Source organism: Antrostomus carolinensis, unplaced genomic scaffold (assembly GCF_000700745.2).
Source record: "Antrostomus carolinensis isolate BGI_N321 unplaced genomic scaffold, ASM70074v2 scaffold13557, whole genome shotgun sequence".
Lineage (NCBI taxonomy): Eukaryota > Metazoa > Chordata > Aves > Caprimulgiformes > Caprimulgidae > Antrostomus > Antrostomus carolinensis.
The window spans coordinates 19,252-30,845 of record NW_010328155.1 but is presented as its reverse complement, the minus strand read 5'-3'; the positions used below and the strand labels follow the sequence as shown (position 1 = coordinate 30,845).

The 11,594-nt window shown below is 42.9% G+C and overlaps 1 protein-coding gene across 1 annotated transcript in view; it reads right to left on the bottom strand.

The window, feature by feature from the left end:
- The window catches only part of LOC104528219 (kalirin), a 53,364-nt gene extending 42,313 nt beyond the window's left edge, over nt 1-11,051 (bottom strand). The window contains exons 1-5 of the mRNA XM_010172157.1: nt 11,012-11,051; nt 10,072-10,355; nt 9,133-9,237; nt 5,260-5,355; nt 3,495-3,625 (exon numbers count right to left, since the gene is read on the bottom strand). Of these exons, the coding sequence (XP_010170459.1) occupies nt 3,495-3,625; nt 5,260-5,355; nt 9,133-9,237; nt 10,072-10,355; nt 11,012-11,051 (656 nt within the window). The remainder of the gene's footprint in view (nt 1-3,494; nt 3,626-5,259; nt 5,356-9,132; nt 9,238-10,071; nt 10,356-11,011) is intronic.
- Between the last annotated feature and the right edge of the window lie 543 nt (nt 11,052-11,594).

The window sequence follows — 11,594 nt, the reverse complement described above, 5'->3', positions numbered from 1 at the left end:
TTTCCTCCTTCCTCTCTTCCCCCTCACATCCCAGGATGGTGCAAGAGCAGCAGTACAACCAGGTGCCTGTACTTTGAACTATCCCTCCCTGCTCTCTTCTCCTGCACCCCCTATGCAGTCCTCCTGATAGCGATGACACGTCCTGACACATTGTGCAGCAAGTAGGAGAGGATTCCTTGCCCCAGCCCCTTCAGCTTTGCCAAAGGTTCATCAATTAACTTTTAATTTGGAAGTTTCAAACACTTGGAAAACAAATCTCCCCTCCCATCATAGCCAAGAGCTTAATCTGTCAAACTAGGTAATCTATGTGTGAGTGTCAAATGCTTTACACTCATTTCAGAGCCAATAATCCTGGGTAGGAGAGTCATCTAATGAAGACCTGGTGCATGTGAACAACAGAAAGCTAAAAAAAGCCCCTCCTTTGTAAGTCAAATTGACTCATCACGTAATGTTTCAAGGACAATTTCAAAAAGTTACAGCTTGCTGCAGACAGTTTGCCTCTCAATTAGGCCAATACATAGATTTCGCACATAACAAATAAACTCCATCTGTGTTCAAGTTCGCTGTGGTAGTAATAAGGCTAACAAGATAGAGGAGTGCTTTCATGTCTAATATCGCTCTGTTCACATCAATCAGCAGACTGACTCACTTGAAATGATAGGGCTGAGGGCAAACAGTGCTAAGATAAAAGCCTGGTTGAAAATATCTACAGGAAAAAAAAAAAGAAAAAGAAAAAGTAGACTGGTGTTGCAAGGAGAGACTCAGTTATGAGAGGTTACTGAGAAAACAAATCCTGCTCCCGCTGCACTCCCAACGTGTCCCTTGCTCTGACAGAGCAGAGGAGATACTTAAGACACGTGTCAGGAAGAGGTCAAACAGTTTCTTGTTCATTTGAGAGTGAAATCCAGCCCTCTTGGCAGAAGGCAGGGCTGGTAGCAGTGAGCCCAGATGCTTGTGCTCTCCAAAGTGCCCTGCCAAGTTGTGTGCCTGGGTAGTAAACACGTGCAGGGCAAAAGGCTGCTCTTTTACAAAGCAGCAGCATGTGGCCTGAATAAGTGTACACTGTACAGTCCCCTCTCGCTGGCTGACCTACCATGCCCTTGCAAAAGGCTTGCCACATCTCCTCTGTGCGGGGAGGCATGCTGGGAGCTTACTTTTCAGCTCACACCACCTCCATCTGCATCGCTTCCCATGAACACAGAGAGCTGCTGAAAAGACGGGGAGAACCTCTCCCATCTGCCCACTGCCTCTTCCACAGCCAGACTCCTTTGGTTTGAGTTACTGCAAGGATACATCTGGCCAAATCCTGCTCTAAAAATGAAGCAGCAGGTACTTGTAGTACTTAATGTTGCTGCACATGCAGGCAGGTGGGTTTGAATTCATCAGTGCAGCAAACAGGTGTCTATCAGGTGAACAAACTATAAGCCTGAAAATTTACAACCCTTTTTTGGGAACCAGAGTCTGCACTTCCACTGATTACCTTAAACTCAGCACCAGCATTCCCTCTCTTCCTAGCAAGCAGAAAAATCAACCTTGACCCTCACTACTAGTTCTTTGAAGCCTACCTGACACAGGACCTTAGAGGTACTCACAACTTTAAGGTTTCTAAGATGCATGCTGCCAAAAATTCAAGTTTGTTCATCTCCTCATCCAACAACACAGAGCAAGGGCAGGCAGTCACTTGGAACATGCCTGCCTTGATCACCAGCAGGTATTGACTACGCAGTTGTACTCAAAATGGCATGAACTGGAACAAGGAACTTGGTAACCCTGTATTAAATCTACACTGAACAACACTGCTCAGCGAGACTTATTGCCTTATTGCTCATAGAAATGTAGCAATCAAGCCTGATGGAACAGGGGTTTCCTAACACTAAGGCTAACTGCTGGCATGCACGCGCTGCCAGAGACCCAGGAAATCACTGCCCATGCCTGTGCAAGGATTCAACTGCTCGTTTGTGGGGAATGGGGAGTCACAGCTCGAGTTTGAAGCTCAGTTGCCTCATATGGCTACGGAATTAAGCACAGTGAGCTGTAGAGATACAGAACACAGATAGAAAGGAGCTGGAGAGGAGACAGATGTCTTGTGCTGAAAGCCACTAGCAGGTGTTCCTAAACACCGTGGCGTTTAGGAAATCTGGATGGAGGCAGCTACTAATTATGTATAACAGGCTGCCAGTCCCCCTGCCAGAAGCGTCACACGCTAGAAGGCATTACTGTATCTATGCTCTCAGTGGCAAAGGTCTCTGTGCTCAAACTGCAACCTGCAGGCAGTTGTCAGTTACCTAATTAATGAACTGCTACCAGAGAAACCCAAGAACTTGCAATACTGAGGAGCTTCTAGGAGACGGGCGTGGGCAGAGACATTCCCTGCGGGAAGGCTGACAGCTGTCTGATAGAAAACTTCTCCCATTCAGAAACACATCCAGGAGTGTCATGTACCTGCCTGCTGCTGGGACTTGATCCAGTCCCTCACTGGATTGCTTCTCTGGCTTCCTACAACAAACTGCAGGAGCAAATGATGGCTTTCACAGACCTGTGACACTGTTCCTGCTTCCTTGTCTACACTTAATTACCTCCCTGTCCTCCCCTGATTTTGTTTCCTTCCCTGCTTGGCATCTTTCCCAGGTGGGCTGCTCTTCTTCCACCTCTCACCTTACCACGCTCCAACGAGACCTGTATGGACCTTCACTTTTCCCATCAATGTATGATTTAATCGGATGATTGCAGTTACTGTTGTTAGTGTAAGAAGCAGTATAAAGAAAACAGCTACCTGATCTCTCTTTCATGTAATTCTTGATTCTGTTTCCTCATTCTCTGTGTCCTTCAGCCTAACCATGCATTTAAGAAATGCTTTAATCATTATAAGCTTTGAAGGCACAAGTGTTATTTCTGATACACTTATGGGAGCATACAGATCATTTTAAAAAACAACTTTCAAAAGCTGTTGCCATTTCTTTCCTCTCCTATTACCATGGACATGAGGGTTTCTCCGATGAAACTCTCTCTTTGGTGGCATGTTTTCACCACAAATGCATCTGAATTCTGCCCCTTCTTTTGTTAATAGTGAAGGTAAAAAATTATTATCTCCTTCAAAAAATCCTAGTGGGATTCTCTGTTCTTTTCCTTGAAGGTAGCCAACAAGGTCAACCACCTATCCCCCTCTGAGAGCTGATTTCACCTATGGCAATGTAGTAATTACCAAGGCAAACATCTCAGTAATATCTGTCTAGCTGTTCAGAGGCTTTTACAGCAACAGATATTTGCTATCTGGGGTAAAATCTGCACATTTTAAAGAGTGATGATGAACTTCCTGGGTGTGCAAATGTTTTTATGAAGTATTTTTCAGGTTAAAAAAAAAAACAAAAGCAAGCAGAACCGGGTTTTACTCTCAGTTCCACGCTCATTCACTGACTACAAAGTATTCTTTCAGTGCAGCTATGTGTCCTCTCTGGATGCATGTTTCAGAAAGAAGAACCAGCAAGAAAACTTACATCCTGCCTCTCATTGCTTTGGCTTTTTGTTCCTCTTCAAGGTTTCGTGGGGGAGTTGAAGGCATCATTCCTTCATTTAAGCAGCCAGTGGTATCTTTTAAGCTTCCGCGGTAAGATCCTCCTTCAAGGGTCTAAAAAAACCCCAAAGAACGATAAAATAAAAGATTATCCTTGAACTCTAGCATCAGAGTTACCTTCTGTCTCAAGTCAGTTCTGCAATCAACACGGCAGTCTAAAACCAAGCAGAGTATTCAGCAGTACTTTCCCACAGGACTTAGTAAAACACAACCAAACTAGTTTTAAGTTGATAAAAGACCCCTCTAAAAAGCATTAAAACAGAGAAGATGTCCTTTTGCCAGAAGGTGGAAAAAGATGTTCCAGTAGCTCCAGGATGAGAAGATTCTTCCAAATGACTTCAAAACAATCTGAAAATATTCTGGTGTCTCAATCAGAATCAGTGTTTGGCTACACACAGTCAGTGTTTCCCTGCTAAAGATCGAAGGGGATTATTCACAGTAAAGTAAAACACAAAATTAAACAGAAATATATGGCTACATAGTAACATTCCACAATAATTAGAGTTTCCCCCAAATCCCTGGAAAGTAAATGCAATTGATGTAACAGCCTGCATGTGGGAGAGAGAAAATAAAATATCCTCTGAAAATACATCTAACTGGATTAATGAAATACTTTTCAATTTGTTAGTCCCTTGATGGAATAAAACTATTTTGAGTAAATTTTCTAGGAATGTCCTTCTTGGTTTCCCATGTCACAAATAGCTCCTTCACCACTTACTCCTTATCAGGCACTCTATGAATGCAGACTATCTTCACGTACCAACATCTCAAACTGAGAAAATACCAAAACCCTCTGAAATGATTTGCTAGATAAAGCAAAGTTTTACACAGAGTTACAGTCATTTAAAGATCACTGTGGGGTTTTTTGTTTTACTTTTACTCTCTTCGTCCTTCCAGTATATGTGAGGAAATGAACCCTTGTAGGCTCATCATAACCCTGACTTTTTAATTAAGTTAAACTAGCTCAAAACAAGCATTTACCTAATTTTAGATGTCTTGGAACACGTATTAACATTTTGAACTGTTTCAGGGAAATCTTAAGAGAAGCCGAGATATGAAATAGGATTTACTCCTTGTCCAACAGATACGGGACCAGAAGGGAGAGCGCATGGTACTGAAAATTCTGAACAAATTAAACTCAGAGCATTTTTATTGCTTATTCCACTCCCTGTCAGATAGAGTTGACAAGAAAGATTAAAAGCGACACTAGAATCTTTGTAGAATTAAAGCACAGCTGTGATACTTCAAGCAGTTTTACTCTTTAGAGGGTCTTTTCAGGGAAACCAGAATACCAAATAAATTCACATGTCGGGTAATAAAACTCCTGTGCCTTAGAATAAGCTTTAAAACAAAACGAAACAAAACACCCCACTGTGTAAAATATTTGAAAGAATACCAAGACCCCAGAAAGAGTAAAGTACAGTAGCTCATACTCTGCAAAGCTTGCTCCAAAAGTGCCTTTCAATTCTGCAGCACAGAGCCTACATGGCAACACAAGATGCAGGCTTCAACTCACGTGTGGAGCAAATGTATTACTTTACTGACAAGCAGAGCACATAGGGTTAATAAAAGCACAGCAGATGAAGGTGGAAAGCAAGGAAATCAGAAACAAGAGGTAGACTTGAAAGCCCTTCCCTAGAGTCATATTAGGCCTGTTGTGTACACAGTTTTCACAACACTAAACTTACCAGCTTACTCTTGACCAACTTTTCTATTGCACTGACAAGATCCGCAGCAGTTGGGACATCAGAGGAGCTCTGTCGAGCAGCTAGCAAAGAAGAGGACTGCAAGACACCAGGTTGCAAAGGAAACGCAAGTTAGCAGGATGAGAAGGGAGTAGGAAACCAGCGGTCAATGAAGCAGCTTCTGAGACAGGAGAACAAATGCAGAAGGGGAGCAGGAGGGTTAGAGAACCACATGCATGGTCAGGTGAGTGAGTGAGTGTCGCCGTATCAGACAAGCATAGAATTGCCATCCACTTCTGGCTGCACATCCCACTGCAGCAGTTCCAACGCTGGGAACCAAGCAACAGCACCAAACAGCTGAAGTTCATTTGCAACCAGGCTACAATGCTCTTAGTGTCTGTTGGTTCCTTCTTCAAAGGACATCTATGGTCTTAAAGGCTCAAAAAAATTGATCTTCTTATTGCAGATGTAAGAAATTACCCCCTCCCCCATACATACATATTTCATAAATGCAGTTAAGTACAAGGTACACATGGAGTTACAGGGAACTGGGGAGGGAGGCAGGGGGGGATCAAATCATTCCCTCTCCCTTCCCCACAGACCAATTGCAACTCCAAATGAACTCAGATGACACCTCCCAATCATGCAACTTTTGCCATCTAAAATGTGTAGCTTTTCTCTCCCCTCTCTGCAATCGGTGGAGAGAAAACACGCCTAAGTATCTCACCTCGCAGATGCTCACTTTTCTCTATTAACATTAGAATATTTTCAGTCTTGCTTCTCTGTGCCTGTCTGTTGGTCACAGGTATTTGACTTCAGGTGCCTGACATCATGTAATGTCTTTGGACGTCTCCACATTCAGGTAGCCCCAGCTAATAGCTGCTGGTTGTTAAAAATCTCAAGAAACACCAGGACCTTATCAATATGCTACCCAAGCATACCCCATGGCACTGCAAAGACCAGCCTCTGTGTGAATAATTCAGTTTTAATTCAAGGTTTTTGTTCTGTATGGGCTTACTCATCTCTCAGCTGCTTAATAAAGGTCTTCTGGAGAGCACCTATTTCAGGGAAGTCACCCCGTGCAGGTGCCAACAAACATGCATCTGAGATTAAATAGTGCTGGGGAGTAAAATGTGGACATGTGATGGCAGGAATTAGGCAACTGGCCATCTCTTTAGGTGGCCTCTTCTGAAGGTTGCTCATGTTGAGTGACATAGCCTCAGGAGGAGAAAAAAAAAGGCAAAGGATACCAATCCCAACCAGAAGCCTTGTGACAGAGCAGAAGCTGAACAGCCTGCCACTCCTCATCTTGTCTTTCACAAGTAATACATCTAATCAACAGTTCTAATAACAACGACAACAAAAACTACAGGTGATCAGGCTGGTAATTGAGGAATTAGGCTGGTAATGCAGGAATCTCATACAAATGTATGAGACAGTCAGGCTGTTTCACCTGCAATGCAGACAGCCATGTCTAGGAAAAAAAAAAAACCACTGAAAACAGGGACTTTGAAGAGATACTGACCAAATACATGGACAATAACCATCAAACATAATCATTCTAGCAGGAGGAGTCCAATTCTTGGAGGCACAAACAGCTGTTGCTCTCACTTCTTTTAACTGAAATTGCTCAATGTCTCTGAAAAGTAAATAACTGCAGGATTTTGAAGGGAGCATGGAAACATTTGCTGCCTAAAGTCTTTCAGGGCAAAATAAAACTCTTCTTTGATTGACAAGAGAGTCTGGTTTTTGTGGGGTAAATTGAAAAATGGTGTTTCTATTTCCCAGGGAGTAAATTACAAATTTCAAATATGAGGATAATCTTGCGATTTGTCTTTACAAGAGCCTCCAGGAGCAGCGAGACAGGATTATTGCTGCCTTGCAGATGGGCTCAGGGAAAGGTGCCACCCTTGGCACCATGCAGACATCTCCCACCTACCACTGCTACCTCCCCACACTGCTGCTGATCCAACCTAAGCCCCTGCCCGTAAGCAGCAGCAGGACATGAGCAGGGAGCTCTGCACAAATTAACAGTCCTCCAAAAGGGTGAAACCACCACAACCACCATTAAAGAGCTTTTGACTCCAGCATGACTCAAACATTGCTAACGTGCTGCTCCTGTGCCAGGGACTTCAGGAGCCATGTTTGTGAGCTTTAGTTTTGATTTTTTTTTCCCCCATGACAAAAAGTGAATAGGGGAAGAAAAAGAGAGAGAAGAAGGGTTCAGATGCATCTTGCTCCATTTAATCTTCCCTTATAGGAGTGGGTGAAGAAGCAGGATGTCAAAACGCTCTATAAAGCTTAGACATCTGGAGTGGAAAACAGTTTAGTTCCACAACATTGGCTCTATCAGAAATGTATTTAAGAAATACTGAAATCACATGGCATGTTAAAAATCAAAAAATAGTGACCCTGACTAAGGCAGGTTTTTTCCCTTAAAAAACAAAACAAAACAAACCCCTCAAAAACCAAAAAGCAAACTAACCCCAAAACATTTAGCTAAACCCAGGGAAAAAGCCAGGAGCAACTGCCATTGTGCTGGGCATGGATTCATCACGGCTTTGCTTCACCGACTTTTTGCCTCTGCCCCTCACCAGACAGCCAGCAGCACACGCAGCACTCAAAGGGCAAGAGTCCACGGCTCCAGCTGCTTCCTTCTGGTCTTGCTGCCACCACAATGTCATAACATTTCCTGACGGATTAGGAGCAAGCCCCCAAATGCTTTCCTCCATCATTCTGCTCCTTGAGTCCCAGAAATATTTGCACCCTTCTCTCTCTGTATTTCCAAACTCCTGCCTGAACCTTCCCCAAGAACATTCTGGGTTGTTTTTCTTTCCTGACAAGTTATTAATCTCCCCTATCCTTGCTTCTTTGCATGCATTAATTACAATTAGAAGACAGAGATACAGAAGTGGCAGTGCTAAAAACAGATGCCAGCAGGAAACAGCTAAACAGGAGGATGGATTTCTTCAAGGGAGACGACAGCACCAGGAAAGGGTGGGGGAGGACACGTGCAGACCGGACTCACACCGACTGCGAATGCAAACCACTGTCGTAACCATATTCACAGATTCTCAGCCCAAGTCCAAGAGAACAACTAAAGGACTCTGCAAGCCACTGCACCATCTACCACAGCAAATTCTGGCTTAACATTCAAGAGACTCTAGCTAACAGCAAAGAACTACTGCCACCAGCATAATGCACAAAGATGGTCAGACCAAAGCCTTTCCCACCCTCCTGAGGGACTTCAGATACCTTGTGGGCTTCTGAACTAACTGGAGCTGACGGACCATTCAGTGATGATCAGCCACATATGCTAAAAATGCCACCGAGAGCATTGGGTTGGCTTTTTGGTCTGCGAGTTGTAAAGCATTTCAGAATAGAGCGTGGATGGTGGGGCACAGACTGACAACGTTCCTGGACCCCAATCCCACACAAAGCCTGAGTGGAAAGCCCAAGCTATCTAACTCTTGGTAAAGATAGTATTTCTGGATTGAAGCAGACTTCAACATCCATCCTACTCCTCGGGCCTGGGCTGCCACCAAATACCATTTCTGCTGCTTCTGCCAGACACTAACAGCACTTTTAAAACAGACGTGGAGAACATGTGTTATCAGCCTGAGGGGGATTTCTGATCACACACACACAAGCACACGAATGACCTGCCATGAAATGGGATACCAGGCTAAATTGCTTATCCAGCACTATTTGTAAATCCAGTTGGTGAAAAGTATTAGATTATGATTTACACGTAGGAATCTCTTATAACCACAAGTCTAGACCCTGGATACTGGAAGACTGCTACAAAACCACTGTGAGATGGCTATGTGAGAAATGCACTTAAACAGCAAACTGATACAGTAGGGGAGGCCTTACCATCTCATCTTGGGTTGGATCATTGTCAAATATCTTCATAGGAGGAGGAAGAGGTGTGTGAGACTCTTCATCTGGTTCATCTTCTCCCCAACCCTTCTTGCTCTTCTGAAGGAAAGTCAAATATAATTAGAAGCAGGGACAGGGTTTCTTGTATCTTTTTAGACATCTGAGCCCTACCACCAGGCTTTGGGTTTGTTAATACTAACACTGGCTCAATATTGTGTTGGGTGGAGAGAACTGCAGGTAATGCTAAACATCATGGCAGAGAAGCAATAAAGACGTAAGGATTTGGCAGTTAATCCTAGTGCATTCCAAGAGTTACAGAAATACAGCTTACAGATCACCCAAGCGGCTAAGGCAGTTACAGCTGTGTGCTGATGAAAAAGCAGTTTTCAATTTAAATGAGAACAGCTTGATGTATAGTTTTTAACTATTCTCTACTTGTATTCTGTTAGCATTTTCTCAGTTTTTGGCTTGTAATTCCTTATTCACTTTATCAGGAAAGAACCATTCTGGCAAAGAACATGCCTGCAGAGAAACTGCATCTACAAATACGCAGCAGATTTAACAGAAACATGGCTATTTTTCTGAGTGTTTTCTTTCAATAAGGAATTATACTGCCATGGTAGAATAAAGGTGATAACAGTTGCTCAAGAATAACTTCATTTCTATCCTTGTCAGCTTTCTAATAGTCTATTAAAAAAAAATCTAATCAAAGGATGATAACATAAGCAGACTTTGAAATGCTGTTCCCTCTATATTCCATTGCACTTTGGATGACAACTCTGTTTGCAACATAGTTCCAATCAACGCAATTTTACATATGATTGCTGTTCCCTCTAGACCCGAAGGGAACTGTGTTTACTTAAGTGTGAATCACACGCCACAGAAGAGACTATTAGAGATATGGTCTTCCCTGCAACAAACACCAACACACACCTCATCTGCGCTGTCTCCTTGAGGAGTGGTTTCATCTCCTGTCTTTGGTGAGCCCAGATCAAAGCTCTTCCTGCCATCTCGCACTTTCTTTTGTTTCTTAATATTGCTCTCTGTCTTGCCGCTGTTCAGCCGGCGCACAGGACTAGTCAACCATTTCTTCAGGGTGTTGGTCGAGCGCTTGGGGCCAGGAGAGCTCTGGATGGAGTTGAGGGATGGCTGAGGTTGTAGGTTGGCCACTGAATCGGACTTGCCCCCATTGTCATTGGAAGAGACTGAATATGCATCTGGAAGAAAACAACGCAGGTGAGAGATCATATCAGCACCTCCTCTATTTCCTAGTGCACATCAAGTACTTGGCAGTCCTAAACATGAGAATACAAGCTGCCTCCATGAAAGGTTTTGTGACCTATGGGCATTGTGTAAACTTTATTGCACACCAGAGAGATGAATGTGCCCTACAACAGGGATTTTTCACAATCTTGCACACTTCTCTCATTTCCTACCATGCTATCTGTTCTTATGAAAGATCACAGATAGCAAAGTTATCTAGTTTTTGATGAAAGCCTGAATTTCATGCTAAGAGCTGAATTTCTCAGCTTCTTCCCACAGATTTCATTGCCAGGAAGAAAATAAGCATAAAAAGCAGACTACTACAGGAGACCTGACAGCCACCAACACACCGTCAGGTTCTGATTCCATAAATGTTTCTCAGCCATTTCCAGACCTCAATGACGTTACTATTAACTTTTGAAGATTATTTGAAGCACCTTAAAATTATCTCCTCTGCCCTTGAAAGCAATTTGTCGGAAGACTTCACACCTTCCCTAGAATGAAGAAACTGGAATGAACAATTACAAAAGGCGATAAATTGTTCAAACCGAAGGAAACTCCCAAGAAGGAGATACAAGGCAAGCTTAAAATGAAAAAAGATTTCCATTACGTCCAAGCAGGATATTCTGCTGAACTATGTCTGACCGCATTATCGATACACATGTTCAGACTAGCACCTTAGAAATGGTGCAACCTCCCTTACTCCCCGCAAAAGCAACAGACCAAAGATGTGCCAATGTCAATAAGTCTTTAAAACCAAAGCAAACAAATTGCTTGAAGATTTCTTAATTACCCTTTAGGAACAAGTGTCCTGCTTTCACCTTTCTGAAATCTTGGCAACACAACCCCCTCCCCAGGAGCAATCAGGGACTGAGATGTTTAATCCCACACAGTTTAAGACAATTTTTTTTTTTTTTTACAGAATTCAGAAATTGTCCCATTCCTGTAAGATACATCTCAGACATCAAAAAGTGTTCAGCTGATGTTATTAAACATTTTAGATGGTTATCTCTGAATCTTTTATCTGCCCCAGAAGAAAACAAAAACTAAGTTACAACACATGAAAATAGCCTGGTGCCTCCAGATATTCTCAGTTCAGCAATAAATATTATTAGAGATACTAGAGATAGAGATACTGGGTAGTACTCATACTGGAGGAGAGCTACTCTCCCAGAGAATCCTTACCTATATTG